General features: G+C 41.7%; 1 protein-coding gene across 4 annotated transcripts in view; it reads left to right on the top strand.

Annotated features, from left to right (window-relative positions):
• The window catches only part of FLT1 (fms related receptor tyrosine kinase 1), a 196,848-nt gene that overhangs the window by 75,568 nt on the left and 102,323 nt on the right, over nt 1-18,957 (top strand). For all 4 annotated transcript variants that reach the window (XM_055244574.2, XM_055244575.2, XM_063619208.1 and 1 more), the window contains exon 11: nt 15,367-15,481. In XM_055244574.2, the coding sequence (XP_055100549.2) occupies nt 15,367-15,481 (115 nt within the window). The remainder of the gene's footprint in view (nt 1-15,366; nt 15,482-18,957) is intronic.

Below are 18,957 nucleotides of genomic sequence, written 5' to 3'. Positions count from 1 at the left end.
TTAACAGGACAGAAACAAGACAATCGTTAATGGTAGTTAATTAGAAATGTACTCAAAGACCCAAATTTAATTGACTGCCAACATGAATGTCTATTATTTTTATGCTGTAACAGTTTTATGTCCCATATTTTATTTTCCATCTACACAATGAAAGTTTTAACAATATAAAAATTTAAAAAGTCAACATTTCCTGGGGGCAAAATGTAGGTCAGATGTCTGAGGGAAGCTATAATTTAAGACCTCTTCTTTTGGAAATATGGTCATATACCTCATGTTTAAATATTGATCACATTCTTCCTAAGTATACATACAATTTGTATCCATCCATGTGTCTCAACATATATTCTATGCAGTGTGTGTCTGGGTATGCAGCCTCAATTCAGCCATGCTACAGAGAATTTTAATTTACCACAAACAAAACCTTGAATCAAAATGAGGACTTTAAAGAAGACCACTTGACCAAAGACCACTTTAGCAGAACTTTGAGCTTGAACAAACAGCCAAATAAAACTGGCCATCTTATACAGGAGGCTTTCATCACAAGCCAAAAGTGAATGTTCACTTACTAATGAGAAACTTCTTGCATTCTGTTACATAATTACTGGACGAGGAAGTGCATGCTGCTTAATGTGACTGTTCGGACAACAGCCCTTATTAATATTTCATACAAAGTCCTGAGAACAGAGCATGAGTTCATTTGCCAAAGGCCCCTTTGCCACTTTTCTCTGCTTTGTGAGATTTTCCTCCTTTTCCCACTCTTCTTAGTAATACAGTGAATCTGATGAATAATTGTTTCTAATAAGTTAACTGTCTCCTGTAATTGCTATCAAACATTTCATTATGTGTTTTAAATTAAACCAAAAGGCTGAGTCACAGGAAATCTATGCAGGATTTTTTTTGTTTTTTGTTTGTTTTTTTGAGACGGAGTCTTGCTCTGTCGCCCAAGCTGGAGTGCAGTGGCACGATCTCAGCTCACTGCAACCTCCGCCTCCTGGGTTCAAGTGATTCTCCTGCCTCAGCCTCCCAAGTAGCTGGGACTACAGGTGCGTGCCACAACACCCGGCTAATTTTTTGTAATTTTAGTAGAGACGTGGTTTCGCCGTGTTAGCAAGAATGGTCTCGATCCCCTGACCTCGTGATCCACCAGCCTAGGCCTCCCAAAGTGCTGGGATTACAGGCGTGAGCCACCGCGCCCTGCCGCTGGATGGTTTTTATAGTGATCTTTTCAGCAAGATTCAATGTAGCTTCTCAGGTTACCAGAAGACAGTGACACAAAATCTGTGAAGATTCCTTAAGAAGACTGGCAGAACCTCTCCGATTTTCTTTGGCCAAATTCACAGATTTTTAAAAATTGAATGAGCATTTTTATTATTGAATCTAGAAACTAATGTCCTGACACAAGATCTTTAGGTGATAGATAAGTAGAACAAATCACTTATAAAACATGCACCTCTGCCTGGGCATCTACATTTTAGTATATCTTCACTGACTTGGTAGATTATTTCTTAAAATATGGTATCTATGTGACTTTAATGTAAAATCAGTGCCCTTTTAGGTGACAAAGCAGAACCTGTTGGATTGAGAAGATGGAAAGGGCGTGATGGATTTAGACTCTGGCCCTGACAGTGCCTTATAATGAGCTTCTAATCACTAGCCCTTGTTTCCTCATACTTTCTCTAGACGCCCTCTAGGACGTTTTGCCACCTTGAATGCAATTGTCTACTTCATTATAATAGCTGTGATAGACTTAATCAATAAGTCGTTTTTGGTGCCAAAAGCCATGTTCATCCCTTTACACACATTATCTCTAATCTGTACACAGTTTTACGGAATGGTGATTACTTGCCCTATTTTCCCATAAGTAAAACTGAAGCTCAGGGAGTCATTTCTCAGGTGTTTTCAGATTATGGTCTAAAGGGGGAGGGCTGGGTACAGTGGCTCCTGACTATAATCCCAGCACTTGGGAGGCTGAGGTGAGAGGATCAGTTGAGCCCAGGAGTTGGAGACCAGTCTGGGCAACACAGAGAGGCCCCATCTCTACAAAAAAATAAAAATAAAAAAAGTAGCTGGGCATGGTGACACGCGCCTATGGTTCCAGCTACTCAGGAGGCTGAGACGGGAGGAAGGCTTGAGTCCGGGAGGTCGAGGCTGCAGTCGTCACTGAACTCCAGCCTGGGAGACAGAGTGAGACCCTGTCTCAAATAAATAAATAAATAAAATACAAGGGGCTAGAAAGATTGGCCTTCCAGAAGGTTACTTTTCCCTGGTGTCCCATAGGACTCCTCAGAGAACATCCCTGTGGATTCCCAGAGGAAAGAGCTGAAGTCCGCAGGGAATAGGTTTGGGAGGGCGCCTGCCTAACCTGCTAGGTTTGCTCTTGTCTGTCGTGAGTTAGAGCTGACCCATCTGTTGAGTTAGAGTTGAGCAGAGGATGGGAGAGGAAAGGAGAAAAAGATGAGCAGCAAATAGGTGAATTGGGCTCAAATTTCATGATATCTTTGAGAACCAGTGATAACCTACAGCTGGCTTGGGCCCCAAATCTGCAGCTGGGAGTAGAAACTGGAGTATAAACTCCAGTGGGATGAGCAGGTCTAAATAAGACCAGCCTCAGGAGGGTGGCAAGTCTAACTAACAGTTAATGGGCCTGCTTATCGTGGCACTTTCCCCTATTCATGTTGTCCTTTTCTGTGACTTTCCCACCATCCAGGGGTACTTGATCTCTTGCAGGGCAGGGAAGCCCCATTCTCTCATTTACTGTTCAGAATTAATGTTCTGGATTAGGATTCAGCAAGCACTCAGCCCTCAGTGGGCCTCACAAAGCTCATGGCTATTTAGGCAGGAGAGCAATTAAAGTAGATGAAAAGGAGGGGTCAAAAGAAAATGAAGGAGGAAACATGAGGGTTTATAGTTGATGAGGGAATGAAATGGGGACATGGAGGCTGCTAATTTCAGCCTCGGCATGCCTTGACCTAGTCACTTCAAACGATTAATTCACTCAGAATTGAAGAATGTTGAGCCAGGCACAGTGGCGTGCTCTTGTAATCCTAGCTATGTGGGAGGATTGTTTGAACCCAGGAACCCTGGGCAACATAGCAAGACCCCCATCTCAAAAAAAATGGAATTAAGGAATGTTAAAGATTTAATTTTTAAAAAGAGATTGTTTTATAGGTGAGAAATTGTGGCTCAAAGATAAATAGTTTTCTCATCTCACAGCTAGTTAATCGCAAGCTCAGGACTAGATGCATGTGTCTGATTTCCCGTTTACTATTATTTCCACCATAACACTGTATTGAGTCTCCATGGGAGGTGCTTATAATCTGGCCAAATGAGTCAACCGTGGGTGGTAGATGGTGAACGTTGCAGTTTAGAGGCAGCAGCAAGGAGGAGGTAGGATCTGGGCCCTAAAGAGAATGGGTAGGTCTTGGAAAGTTAAATGGAAGGGGAGAGGGACAAAGATGTGATGCAGTGACACAGGCATACAAACAGGTTGGAAAGTTGAAAAGAACTTGCCAGAGATGAATGTGGTTCGCTCATCAGATTTGGGCTGAGAAAAAATAAAACCAAAATTGGAAAGGTAATTTTGGACCTGATGTGAAATTTTTTCAGTGGAGGCTGAATGGTTGAGCCAGGCAGTGACTACCTGGCTAGTGCCTGGATGTTCTGCTATCTATTGGCCAGAAGCCTACTTTGTCCCTCCTTCCAGGCTGATGGACTTCCACAGGCTCGTTATTGGTGGTCTTCTACCTGTGGCCCTCCTTCAGCCTGCGGTATGCGCACTGTATCTCAGAAACTCTACCCTCCATGCCTGAAAATCAAAGTCTTGGGTTTTCACTCACCCTTTTAAAACACATTACATGGGTGCATGTTATTCCAATTTGTTAGGTCTTTAATGTTCCATTTGCCTTGTCATCATCGTTGAAAATTACATAAGATGATCACTGATTGCTACCTTATTGACAAATCAGCCCTTGTGAGTATGAAAAAAGTACTTGAACAAGTAGGGTGAGGAAAACAAAAATTGGTATTTAAAGACCATCTTGAGCCAAATATAATAGAAGATGGTGGTTGACAGAGGCTGTATAGCCTGGGGTTCCTATTTTTGTTTTCTTTATAGCTAAGTTATTAAGCATTTACCTGTGGGATATTAAGTGTTGGATATGTGCTTTATATGCATCATCTCATTTAATTATCACAGAACTTCTCTAAGACAAATACTAGAATTATTACCATTTTCCAGATCAGGTAGAGAGGTTTTTTTTTTGAGACAGGGTCTTGTACTGTCACCCAGGCTAGAGTGCAGTGGTGCTACCTCGGCTCACTGCAACCTCTGACTCCAGGGTTCAGGCGATTCTTCAGCCTCAGCCTCCTGAGTAGCTGGGATTACAGGCATGCGCTACCACACCCAGCTAATTTTTGTATTTTTAGTAGAGATGGGGTTTCACCATGTTGGCTAGGCTGGTCTCAAACTTCTGACCTCGTGATTCACCCACCTCAGCCTCCCGAAGTGCTGGGATTACAGGCGTGAGCCACCGCGCTCGGCCGAGTTTGAGTATCTTATTAGGACACTAGTCCTGGTTAACATGTCTAAGAGCCTGTAAGTGAGTGGCCTGCCAGCACAACATCAACCAGGCAATTGAAAGCATATCATTTGTCACTACCAGGATTGGTTGTGTCACAACTACTTAGACATTAAAATGAGTCATTGTTAGTCAAAAGCTCATGATCCTGAAAACAGGTAGGGTGACATCAAAAACTCACAATCCTGAAAACCGGTGTGGTGACATCAAGAGATGCAACATAGTTTAGAGTTTAAGGACGTGGGCTCTGTTGCCTGAGTCCTGGCTCTGCCACCTACTGGCATCCACTGGCTGTATGATTCTGGGCAAAATAAACCACCTCTCTGAGTCTGGGTTTCCTCATCTACAAATGGAGTTAAGAGCACTGACTTCATAAGGTTGTTTGAGGGAGTTAAATGTGTTAATAGGTGTGAAGTACTTAGCACAGTGGCTGGCACATTGCGAGTGCTAAGTTTGTTTGCTGAAAGGTACCTGGTACTTCTAGTACTTTTAGGCAGCTCTGGGGCTGCCCACTGCAAAGCCACTTCCCTCTGAAGTGGCATTATATACACACTAATGTCCTGACAAGATGATCCATGCTATTAGGTTAATGTTCTCCCAGGAAATATATTTGCATCTTGGGACAGGTCCTCTGACTGTTTATTCTAAAGAAATCAGAATGGGACCAGAAATGGTGGCTGTTTCAGATTATTTAGGAAATCAAAGGAGTTACAATATCCAAGGATCTACTTTCATTGGTGAATTCTACCTCATCTATTCAAATGGTCGGTCACCCAAGTCTTGTTCAGCCTATAGTAGTATATGGGCTCTTGTCATTTTACTTGCCTGTGCTCAATTGTATTCTGATATTTTCCCATGAATTTGACTTGTCTCTTCAATAAACATATGTTTCTAAATAACAGAAGGAATTAAATCATCTACCTCTTGCAGGGGGTGTGATTTTTACATCTTACATGAGATAGGAGTGAGCAAGTTCTGTTTTAGTTGAATAAAATGGTGCTATTATTATTATTATTACTGAGACGGAGTTTTGCTCTTGTTGCCCAGGCTGGAGTGCAATGGCACAATCTCGGCTCACCGCAACCTCCGCCTCCCAGGTTCAAGCAATTCTCCTGCCTCAGCCTCCCGGGTAGCTGGGATTACAGTCATGCACCACCACGCCCGGCTAATATTTTGTATTTTTAGTAGAGACAGGGTTTCTCCGTGTTGGTCAGGCTGGTCTCAAACTCCCGACCTCAGGTGGTCTGCCCGCCTTGGCCTCCCAAAGTGCTGGGATTACAGGCGTGAGCCACCGTGCCCGGCCAAAATGGTGCTATTATTGACAAGCCAGTATTTTTGCCTGTCTTTGAAGACAGGCAAGAAGAGGAGCTCATTGCCAGTCAGTTTTCCATTTGCCATTAGACCGGATGACACTGCTTTGCATGTCAGCATCCTTGCCCGAGTTGAAACTGTCCATGACTATCGGTTTGTCAGGTGCTGACACTGCTGTGCTGAGGTTAGCCAGGGCCCTGGCAGATCCCGTGTATCCATTAATATTCATCATTGCAAATGGAGAGGTGCTGATGGTGGTGACATACTGCTTAGGTCAGGGGTGTATGTGAGGTCATTTGACGGTCACTAGAGCCCCTTTTTCAGCACACTTGAGGTAAGTGTAGATGGCTGGGTTGACATCTGACGTGAGGTAGGGTTGACATTTGATGTGAGGTTGGGTCCACATCTCATCTGGCCATTCTTTGGCAGGATCCACTCTTCTCATCAGGGAGTTAACTGAGCAAAAGACAAGTGTTGCTCACCCACTGTTTCCCAGGTGATTGGGCCAGGCACCAAAGCTATAATGATGAATAAAACATAGTCCCTGTCAGTACGTAAGTAGCTCTCGATGAAATCAGATAATAAACTGACAACTAACATTAATGATTTGTTTCCTGTGTGCCAGGCACTGTGCTAAGTGTGTTACACATTAAGTTTCACCCTAATATTTGCTGATGTCAAACCAATCTTCTTTCAATTCTTTATTTAAATTATTTCCCTTATGTATGCATTTTTAGTGCCTGTAGTAAAACTAGTAAGACATGGTAGCATGGGGTTGCTTTTTTGGGTTGGCTATGCTAAGAACATATCCATTCCCGAAGAATTTGAGGTAGTTCACAAAAAGGGCAATACATAACTAAGCAGCCTTGGTGAAGTGAAAAAATGTGTAAGACTAGTATGGAGTTACGGCCCACAGGCTTTACTTTCCAGTTGTCAAGAGCGAGAAGGAGAAGTGAAACAAACATTTGCAAGATTAAGGGGCTCATAAGATACCTTTCAGAGAACTGAGATCCAAGAGAAATGATTTCTTCTCTCATACGCTGTGGGACACTAATAGTAGGCAAACTCCCTGACCACACTTCTTCCACAGTGAGTATCACGTCTGGTAACTAACATCTCTCAATGTTGGCCAGTGACATAGCACCAAAGCAGAATTTATTAAAAGTGATTTTGTGGGCTGGTGTGATCTAAGGACAAAATTTTAGAATGATACAAGCAATCAACAAGACTGCTAAGTCCTCCGAGCAATCTTCTGTGACTACGATTCTCATAGTCAGGTTTTTGACATCCAGAGTTACATAACTGGAATGTTACAAAACCATGATTTCACCTCAGGTCTGACTAGCTCTAACATCTATGTTTCTTATGCTAACCTGTGATTCCCTACCTCCACTCCCAAAAGCTTTCTGGATGTTTCAGTATTGACCACTAAATAAGAAGTAAGCTGTTCTCTTCCTTTTTGTGAGAACAAAATATAATGATAGCTTAAAATATTCTCCACTGAGTGACTGCAGCTACTATTTTAAGCCTCCTTCTTGCATGTGTTAAAGGATATTTTTTGTAGGCACTCCTAATATTTTCTTAAAGATTTCTTATTTCTCAAATCGCCCTTCCTCACCAACTAGTCCTTCACTAAGAAGAAAAGTGAATGAACAACATAGGTATCCTCTGTGAGGCTGCTATCTGGGTGTAGCCAAGTAAACACCCACTCTTTTAGCTTTTCAGTTACCCCAGTGCGGGGCCGCGAGGATCCCCTGGCTCTGGAAAAGACTGTGTGAAGGAGAGCGGGGAGCTGGGAGGGAGAGAGTGTCTGGCTTGGGGGGTGGAGGGCAGGGAGATTCTGGCACTCACTCTAGAAGCCAGCAGAAGGAGCCAGGAGGAAGGAAAAGCAGAGGCTGGGAAGAAGGGCCATGTTCTGAGTGTGAATGGCCCACAGGACCCTCGAGAACAGGAAGCAGCATGAGCCAAGACGCTCACGGAAAAGCTCTTATCTAAATAGAGGTGGCCCAGGACGCTGGATCCCCTCCACCATTGTCCAGGGAGCCGACCCAAAGCCTACAACCCCCGAAACTCTTCTCCACTCCCCCTTCTCCACTGAGGCAAGAAGTAATTTTCAGTATGAGCTCCAAGGCGTCACAAGGTCTCTCACTGCACAAGAAAGTCACTCCTCCAGGATCCCCTCAGCCTGACCCTGTGACCACCCTGAAGGCCCAGGCCCTTTTCCTGGAGCAAGAGGAGCAGGAACCATTGTGTCTAAATACTCCTTCCAATGCTACGCCTTTTTCTGCCAGCATCCACTCTCCTATATTGTTTCATCTGTTTTAAGAGAACGTGGCCGGCCGCGGTGGCTCTGGCCTGTAATCCTGGGAGGCAGAGGTTGCAGTGAGCTGAGATCGTGCCACTGCACTCCAGCCTGGACGACAGAGACTCTGTCTCAAAAAAAAAAAAAAAAAAAAAAGAACATGAGAGGCCTGGCATGTTGCCTCACTCCTGTAATCCCAGCACTTTGGGAGGCTGAGGCGGGTGGATCACTTGAGGTCAGGAGTTCGAGACCAGCCTGGCCAACATGGCGAAACCCATCTCTACTAAAAATACAAAAATTAGCCAGACGTGGTGGCACATGCCTGTAATCCCAGCTACTCTGGAGGCTGAGGCGGCAGAATCACTTGAACCCGGGAGGCGGAGGTTGCAGTGAGCCAGGATGGTGCCACTGCACTCCAGCCTAAGGAACACAGTGAGACTGCCTCTCGAGAGAGAGAGGAGAGAGAAAGAAGAAGGAAGGAAGCAGAGAGAAAGAAAGAGAGAGAGAGAGAAAGAAGAAAGAAAGAAGAAAGAGAGAGAAAGAAGAAAGAAAGAAGAAAGAAAGAAAGAAAGAAAGAAAGAAAGAAAGAAAGAAAGAAAGAAAGAAAAAAAGAGAGAGAGGAGGGGAAAAGATAGTGTTTGCAGATTGTATTAATCTGATGGCTGAGACACACAATCGCTAATGTTTTGACACTACACCCACAGTAGCAGAGGAATGTTTACATCAGGCCCTGCTACAGGATGGCTGCCATAATGGGGGCCAGCCCTGGTTGTGCCCTCTGGCAGGGTTCCAGATGGGCTTTTTTTTTCCTTCCTATTTTTTTAAAAGACATTTTACAGCTTCAATTTGCTTTTCATTACTCCTCTATCCTTTTGTTTCCTAGCTTGAAATGATTCAATATTCTTTACAAACAGATTCTAATCACAGTTAGCACGTGCAGTAAAATCTCATTAAACAGATAAGCAGAGTTCACACAAGTCCTCAGATTTCATCATCCAAAAAAGAAAAAAAAGAGAGGGAGATTATTATCTGTCTTAAGACTTTGTAGAACTTTCTGGACCCTCTTTGTTGCCAAATTAAATGTGCTTTCATTATACATTTATATAAACATTCATTCCCAGACAATGGCTCTGGCTCAAATAGGCAGCCATTGGGTGTTGGGTACTCAAATCACCACTCACCCACACTCCTGTCCCCAGGGCACTCATTCTAGTGTTGGAGTTTGTAATAAAACAGGCCAGCTTCATCCCAGAACATGCTCACTGAGCATGCAGACAAAAATATGTTACCAAGGAGAGAAAAAAATTGTGATAAATATTGGATGGTTTTATTTTGTTGTAAGATTTTTTTTTTTTTTTTTTTTTTTTTTCTTGAGATGGAGTTTCGCTCTTCTTGACCAGGCTGGAGTGCAATGGCACGATCTCGGGTCACTGCAAACTCCGCCTCCCAGGTTCAAGCGATTCTCCTGCCTCAGCCTCCCCAGTAGCTGGATTATAGGCCACCATGCCTGGCTAATTTTTAGTAGAGACAGGGTTTCTCCATGTTGATCAGGCTGGTCTCGAACTCCCAGCCTCAGGTGATCCACCTGCCTCGGCCTCCCAGAGTGCTGGGATTTACAGGTGTGAGTCACAGCGTCTGGCCAGATTTTTTTTTAATGATAAAATGTATCAGCCAGTAGAAGGTAAAGAGTTCCATAATTTCACCATCAAAGCATGTTTATGACCAAAACGAACTAGAATTTATGCCAGAAATGTAACTATAAAGTAGTCTCCTGCCCCTTGCCCCTGTCCTTGTCCACCAATAGACAGGTACATCTTCTTTCTCCCTCTTAAAAACAAAAATTTAATTTTCCTGGTGTCTGACTTTGTGCTGGTTTGAATTTAGAGGCCCCCCAGAGTTTTCCTCTGTAACAGGTGACTCTGAGCCAGACTTCCCCCATGGTGGGAAAGGTCTGGGGATGTTTCTTGGGATCAGAAATCACCGTATGTGATGGGCAGAGCTCTGGGATAGTGAAAAGAGTTAGGAGAGTCTGGGTTCTGATCGTAATTCTGCTCCTTTCCCTGTGAACTTGAGCAAAGAATTCGATTTTTCTGAGTCTCAGTTTCCTTATTGATAAAAGGATTTATGAAATAAGGATCATAATACTTGCTTCATAGGGTGACTGTGAGAACTAATTGAGGCAAAATGTGTATTGCTTCTAGCCCAAGCTTTAGTAGCACTTAGTAGCCGCTCACAAAACTTGTTTCCCTTCAAGCAGCCAAGAATCAGATATTGGCACAACAGAGATTTGAAACGCCAGCTTAATATCATTTATTGAAAGAGGATCCTTTTTAAAAAAATCTATGTGTCTTAAGACTAAGGCTGTAGAGGAGACCTTCTAGAATCAATGTGGTTATTAGACTGTCAGGAAATCATTTATGAAATGAGAATTTTATACTGGATTGCTATAGGAGTCTTGGGTACCGTAACAGGCACTAAACAGATGGACAATTTCTAGAAAGGCTAAATGAAGTGTTGAACCATCCCACCCAGTTCTCCAAGAGAATCGATCATTTTCTCACAAGAGAACCACTTCAAAGAAAACACAATACTTACTATCAGTAGCTAATGCTCACCCAGCTAGGCTTTCCCTTCTGATTCCACCAGATGTGACAATCTATCCTCTAAAGGAAAGAAAGTACCAGCTCTGAGCTTTAAGTAGGGGGAGGGGAGAGGAAGGCAGGAGGAACGAAGAAAATCTAAAAATAAGAATTGTTAAATACCAGCAATTAAGAAAAAGCACAGGTGAACACAAAGGGGTACCTTTGGGTGTGCATTGTGCATTATGCTTCGTTGAGTGTTGGATTTGTAAAGGTGAATGGAATCTGTCTTGAATTCAGGAACTGCAGGGTGACAAAGTGAGCTCTCATAGAAACTGTAATATAAACTGTAATTGCAGACTGTGCGTGCACTGGTCATTCAACATATTTTGGTTGTGTAAGATGAGAGATGTTTAGCAAATTTTGGAAAGAGACTGACCATGTTAGGCAAAAGTAGCTAAAAAAAAAAAAAAAAAAAAAAGACACGGAATCCTCAACGTAGTAATGGTGTTTGTGTACTGAGTATTTGAGACGTCTTTTCTTACTATGTCCAAGAAGTACTGAAGCATAATAATTTCTTGTCACGTGATGGTAGTACATGGATATCATGTTACATATGGTGTTGGGGTCAAGTGCACAGGTTCTGAAATGATCCAGAACTGAGTACAAATTCTGCCAGCAGTCAATACTGTCAAGACTGTAGGTTTGGCCAGGTGCATTGGCTCACACCTGTAATCTCAGTACCTTGAGAGGCTGAGGCAGGCAGATTGCTTGAGCCCAGGAGTTTGAGACCAGCCTGGGCAACATGGTGAAACCCCATCTCCACTAAAAATACAAAAATTATCCTCGCATGATGGCACATACATGTAGTCCCAGCTACTCGGAAGGCTGAGGTTGGAGGGTCAGTTGAGCCCAGGAGGTCAAGGCTGTAATGAGCCAAGATTGCTCCACTGCACTCCAGCCTGGGTGACAGAAAAAAAAAGAAAGAAAGATTGTAGGTTTGACCTCTGTTGGTTTTGCCTTCTTCTGTGGCCCCAGACTGCCTTCATCTATCTGTCTGTGGTCACAGAGAAGCCAAATATTTTTGAGTGTGGTGGGAACAGGGCAAATTCATCACCGTTACAAGAAAATCAGCCCAAAGCATGTAGGTCAGTAGTGTCATCTGCACATATAGAGGGTGGCGGTTTCCCATAATGTGTCAAGAGAAGAAGACTAGTAACTTAGACCAGATGGGGAGTTCCACAGATGGCTCCCACTTGGAATGTAGAAGGCTGACATATCACACATGAGGTCCTAGCTCCATGTGTTGGAAACATAACTGGCTGCTTTCTTCTAATTTATTTTTATCAATCTCTAGTCCGAAACTAAGTTGTTTCAGGTCCAGAGCAATCAGCAGAGATGACATGGAGTACACTCTTAGCCCATAATTTTTTTTTCCTTTCAGGGGTTATAAATACCTCCCTGCCATTGTACTTGGCACGCTGTATGCAAATGGAGGTAGGAGTCCTATAGCTCATTAGGAAAGGGACGGAGGCTTGGAGCAAAGAGAGGACAGCGCCGAGCTGAGGCTGATAACAGTGGCCTTGTCCAGAATAGTGCATGGGAGCTTTCTTATCTCGCTTTGGCAGGAGGTGCTGTGGACTTCCTGTGCGAAATCAGGAGTGAACGCTGCTTTCCTCTTGTTGTTCGGCTTCCTCCCCCCTCAAGACAGTTCCCAGCACAGTGATTATCTTTGCATCTTCAAACATGGCACAATCTACTTCCTTAAGAGCTTGATGTATTCTTAAGGCTTAGGCACATTCCCCTCCCCCTAAATCTCTTTTCAAGTGCTGTTATATAGTAAGGCTTCTAAATGACATTCTATTTTTATAGCCCCAATTATGAAGAGAGAAAAATAACAGCCCCTAAATTCGAAAATAGCCACAGAATCTGTCCTTTTGATGTGGAAGAGCTGGCAATAAGTCTGGCCTATAGTTTCCATACTAGGGCTTGTGCCCTTAGTAACTGCCCTCAGAGTCGTGGATGTGGGATGGGGGAGGTGTGGGGTGTCAGAGGTCGACAGCCCCAAGTGAACTCAGATAGCAGACTGTATTTCCCTTGAGAAACACCCAGGCTTGCTTTACTCTAACATATTTCTTTGCATTTCCTAAAGCCCAAGAGTATGAAATTAAGATCTTTGACTAAGGCCTCCCTGATCTTTTTCCTTGCTTTGGGGGAAAAGGAATACAATCTCAAAGCTTGTCTTCCAGATACGAGAGAACGTTAGCTGTTTGATGTCACAATCCCGAGTACATATGCACGTGTCTAATCTAGGTATACACATGTGTATATGTGTACATTATATACACTCATGCCTGCACTATGAGTGTGTGAAAGACAGCAAGTCTAACACGAGATTAAGATGGGGATGTTATAGTCTTGAAAATGGAGAATATGATAATGAAAAAATAAGGCAAAGTGACTCTCATATAATGACTTTTAAACTTTGTCATTAAAATGTTTCTAATAAAGGAGAAAGTATATAATTTCTCTTTGGTTCAGTTTACTCTACTTATCAATAAGCATTAAAGTGTTCATTTATTTTACCTGATGATTATTATCAGGTTATACCTGGTAAAAACTGCAGAAATTCCTTGAGGAATGGTCACCTTTTATTCATTCTTTTTAAACTTTAAATCTTGTAATCTAATTGTAAGACAGACATCTTTAAAAACATTTGGGGAAATCTGATATATGGTTTAGGTGCAAACACCACCACGGAATTATTGCTAATTCTCTTAGGTATAAAAGCAGCGTTGTGGTTATACTGGAAAAATTTGCTCATTTTTTAGAGAGACTCACTTAAGTACATAGGGCTAAAATGACAAGATGCCTGAGATTTGTTTTAAAATACAGAAATTCTTCATTTGGCCAGGCTAGAAAATTTTAAAAATAAGTAAATAAATAAATAAAATAGAGAAGAAAAAAAAAGGGATAGATGAAGCCAATGTGACAAAATCTTAATAACTGTGAAATCTGGGTGGCAGGTATATGGGGGTGTATCACACTATTCTCTCTACTTATCAGTATGTTTGATAATAATAAACAATTAAAGAAAGTAGAAACTCTTAGCAAAAACAACGTCGGGTACCTTGTGCCTGTCTGCATGTGTGCAAATGCTTATGGGGCGCCAACAGCATGCTCGGGCCCTGCTTAGCTATGGGGACGGAGTGAATACGTCGATTTGTCCTCTGTCCTCCTGTAGCTGTCGGCCCAGCAGGGACTCAGAACCATTAAGTCAGCATTTAAAAGGTGGTGAGTACTCTGCAGGAGGACATTAACAGGGCAAGTACCCCTGCAGATGCGATAGTTTAACACTCTGGAGTTCCTTCTCAGCTCAAGGACCAGAGAGGAATAGTAACAGAACGTTTTTCTGATCACATTCCCTTCCGTCTTCCCCTTTTTCTCACTGACTTTAGCCTCTCATTTTCCTCTCACATAAGTCATTCCTGCTCTTGGCTACTTAAGATGAACCACTCATTTTTTTCTGGAAATGAAGCTTGAAAATTTCACTTAACCTATATAATCCCAGCTACAGGCTGAAGCGGCAGGATTGCTTGAACCTAGAGGTTCGAGGCTGCAGTGACCTATGATTGCACCACTGCGTATTAGCCTAGGTGACAGAGTGAGACCCTGTCTCTAATAATAATAATAACAACAATAATAAAAATAATAAATTCCTCTTGTTTTAAAAAAATCTGCAGAATCCGGCCGGGCCATGTGGCTCACGCCTGTAATCCCAGCACTTTGGGAGGCCAATGCGGGTGGATCACTTGAGGTCAGAAGTTTGAGACCAGCCTGGCCAACATGGTGAAACCCCGTGTCTACTAAAAAAAATACAAAAAATCTGCAGAATCTGCCCAAGACATGTACAAATTAGAGACCAGCAAGCTTTCTGCTCAAAAAAATTCTAGTCCAGAAAGTCAGAATGTAAAGTGTTGAAATGTTTAAAACAGAGAGAGAGAATTCATGGACCTTGAAGATAAATAACATCAACACCTTTATTTTATAATTAAACACTTGAGGCCTGAGAACTCAAGTTCCCCAAAACTTGAGCAGAGAGAGACTGAATTTAATAACTGTTTCATGATGTTGATTTTCATATGCACTTAATTAGCCCTGGAAAAAATTAGCCATCCAACTACATATTCTGATTAAAAGCCAGCCTTTTATAGATATAAAACGGTATGATTTCCTTGAGGTTTTTATTCATTAACATAACTTCATTTTTTCCGTGTTTGAATGTTACTTCCACTAAAAACTAAAATCTAGATATTAAATTTTCTAATTTATGCATTTTTATTTAATATTAACATTTAGAACAAGAAGGATGTATGGTGACACACTAGTGTGGGGCTTTTTTCAAGTATTAGCCAAATATATTTGCTATTTTTAAGTTTTGAGGATGAATATAGGAAAAAATCTAAGGAAAAGAAGACTCACACATAAAATTTGTGACTTTGTTATCTGAGGACTTACACCAAGTTTTCATTTCACCTGTCCCCATTGACTGAACCACGCTGTAAAGCCACATTGTGATAACTTTTTTTTTTAATAGGTGTGACTTTTGTTCCAATAATGAAGACTCCTTTATCCTGGATCCCGACAGCAACACAGGAAACAGAATTGAAAGCATCGCTCAGCGCATGGCAATAATAGAAGGAAAGAATAAGGTATTGTTTGTAAAAATGCACACTGGGATATTTATTCTACAAATACACTCTCAGCTCCCAATTCTAGGTTTATTGGAACCAGCAGTAATTCAAATGTTCAAACAAAAATTCAGAGAGAAGAAAGACAATATCTGAGCTATGTCTTCATGGAGATACACACAGAGACTACTCAAGCTACCAGTTCCAACATAATGAGTACTCTTTCCTAATGGTAGAGATGGCACTGTCCACTTGAACATCAAACTGGTCCGTATTGGTGGTTCACAGTCCTGGCTGCCTATTAGAATACTCTACCAATTATTATTACATCCAAATCTCCGGAGTGCAGCCTAGGGCTCGTAAAAGCTTCCCAGGTGATTCCAGCACCTAATGGGGATTGAGAATCACTGATGTACATAAAGTGGGATCCCAGTAAGCAAAAGCTAGTGCAAGACTTAGAGCTAAAACTGAATGTTTCTATTTTGTGAAATATCATGTATTTCCCTCTGTCTGCAAGAGCAAAGCCTGAGTTGGGGGGGATATGCAAACACACACAATCTATCAAGATTCCTTGACCTCATCGGCGCACTATTCATTTTATACTCCCCTAACCCCCACTGAACCTTGGCAATAGCTAATAAGCCTGTCAGCTAGGCAAGTCTCAGTGGATCTCAGACCTAGTGGCTTTTTCCTGTTGAATTAGTAAAGAATACACTTAAAAATCTGCTATTGTCTGGCACAGGGATGGTGATTCTTTTCTTTTCTTTTTTTTTTTTTTTTTGAGATGGACTCTCACTCTATCACCCATGCTGGAGTGCAATGGTGGGATCTCGGCTCACTGCAACCTCTGCCTCCTGGATTCAAGTGATTCTCCTGTCTCAGCCTCCCAAGTAGCTGGGATTACAGGCATCTGCCATCACGCCCGGCTAATTTTTGTATTTTTAGTAGAGACAGGGTTTCACCATTGTTGGCCAGGTTGGTCTCAAACTCCTGACCTCAGGTGATCCACCTGCCTCGGCCTCCCAAAGTGCTGAGATTACAGGCATGAGTCACTGCACCCAGCCATGATTCTTTTAAAAAGAAAAAACATATCAAGTATACCCTTGCTGACATGTCTGTTTACACATATATTTCTTGATTTGGAGTAGAGACTGTTAATACAGATTCCACTGCCTGCTTGAGTGTGGGTATGCTTATGTCATCTATTCAGCCATACACTTTGCACTTGAAGATGACAAAGTAGATGGCATCGTTCCTCATGTATGATTTAACAATAACAACAAATATCTATAATTTTCATTATGTGAAACTTTTTGACATATGCCAATGTCAACATCATTCTTTGGCAAATGAGAGTGGTTATCTCCATTTTAAAGATAAAGAAAACAGGGATGATAAGACGATTAACCCAAAGCCAGCTTAAAAGTGTAAATGAGAGACTCAAACCAAAGTCTTTCCTTTGCAAAACCTAATGCCCTTATAGCCAAGTAAGCCAATGTAGAAATTAGTCAGAGTGGCAATAGCTTATATGATAACACCAATAGTCTCTTATTAAACACTTAAGAAGTTTTTATAACTATAGCAGTAGCTGTAGGTGGTTTACAACCCTTTTTCTCTAACAGAAATAAGCAGTACTTTAAAACATTCCATGATGTATAGCTATTGATAAGAGAGCACTTTAATGACATACTTAGAGGAAGTTATATAAACTTGAAAGTTTAATTTGTTCTTTCTTTTTTTTTGAGACAAAGAGTCTCACTCTGTTGCCCAGGCTGGAGTGCAGTGGCCCAATCTCAGCTCATGGCAACCTCCGCCTCCCGGGTTCAAGCAATTCTTGTGCCTCAGCTTCCCGAGTAGCTGGGATTACCGGCACACACCATCACACCTGGCTAAGTTTTGTATTTCTAGTAGAGACGGGGTTTCACCATGTTGGCCAGGCTGATCTAGAACTCCAGACCTCGTGATCCGCCTGCCTTGGCCTCCCAAAGTTCTGGGATTACAGGCATGAGCCACCACACCCGGCCTTCAGATATTTTTAATAAGGAAACTACCTCAGTTTATTAGCAGTGGACAGCAAATTAGTTGTCACAAAGTACTAGAAAAATGTCAAGATGTCATTCATTGGTTGTGTCAATTCATTTTGCTTTTTCCTGACCATATCAGGAGGATGTACTGTTAACTGCTGGATATTAACACAAAAATTTATAAGCTCAATTTCAGTGGTAACTTCTAGTGCTATTTTGGTATCCTATCCACAAAAATATACAATAGGAAATAAAATGAAAAATAAGAAAGCTAGGTGAAGTTTCTGGCTAACCCAAACCATGAAGTGGCAACTTGACTCCATATATAATGTAAAACCTATAAAAATCAGTGGAAGTGGAGTATCAAAACATGCCCATGATTAAAGAACTTCCCTGATTTTCTCCATAAAGGTTGAAAACAAATTATTGTCTGGTAATTTTACAGTTATGCAGAAGATTTTAAATATAGACCTCTGCACTTGTGCTACCCAACCTGCCATCAGGAGCCCTGGAGTCAAACTACAACACTTCCTCTCTGTATAACCACATACAAACTAGCTCACCTCTCTCAGCTTGAGTTCTTTCCTCCAAAAACACAGAACTAATGATACTTGCCTTACCTAGTACTTCCTGTTACAAGGATGAAATGAAATAACATAATGAAGGCCAGGTGTGGCGGCTCATGCCTGTAATCCCAACACTTAGGTAGGCCGATCACTTACCAAAGTGGCGGGCAGATCATCTGAGGTCAGGAGTTCAATACCAGCCTGGCCAATATGGCAAAACCCCATCTCTACTAGAAATACAAAAATTAGCCGGGCATAGTGGTAATCCCAGCTACTCGGAAGGCTGAGGCACAAGAATCGCTTGAACCCAGGAGGTGGAGGTTGCAGTGAGCCAACATTGTGCCACTGCACTCCAGCCTGCGTGACAGAGTGAGACTCTGTCTCAAAAGGTAAATAAATAAATAACATAACGTAACGTAAAGTAATATAACATAACATAATGAGAAAGCCCTATACAAGTACTGCTTTATTAAAGTGAATGTCATATGTACCCTTATGCAATTCCCCAAACCAATTGTGATCATATACAATGAAGACTTTGTTAAACAATTGTTTGCACTGAAAAAACTTTTAATACTCACACTAAACAAAATCTCTCTCTCTATATATATATAGATATATTTTATATCTATATATATGGTACATATCCCATTAGCAGTTGTAATTGTAATATATTAGACTTTAAATAAAATTATTGAGTTCATATCTTGAATTCAGGAGAATTTAGTAATTTTACTTTTAGCATCTACTAATATATCTTTTTGTGGGTGTGAAAAAAATGTGTCTGTCATATGATGGTGACAAAATGGAAGTTTTGCTGTTTCTGAATTATATGCAATGCTTTTTCCTTTACAATTAAAACTGTTTTTATTTTCTATACATTTTTAGAAAGCAAATTAAAGTCCCA

Source organism: Symphalangus syndactylus, chromosome 15 (genome assembly GCF_028878055.3).
Source record: "Symphalangus syndactylus isolate Jambi chromosome 15, NHGRI_mSymSyn1-v2.1_pri, whole genome shotgun sequence".
Classification (NCBI taxonomy): Eukaryota; Metazoa; Chordata; class Mammalia; order Primates; family Hylobatidae; genus Symphalangus; species Symphalangus syndactylus.
The sequence above is the reverse complement of the archived record's forward strand: the minus strand, read 5'-3'. Positions and strand labels throughout refer to the sequence as shown.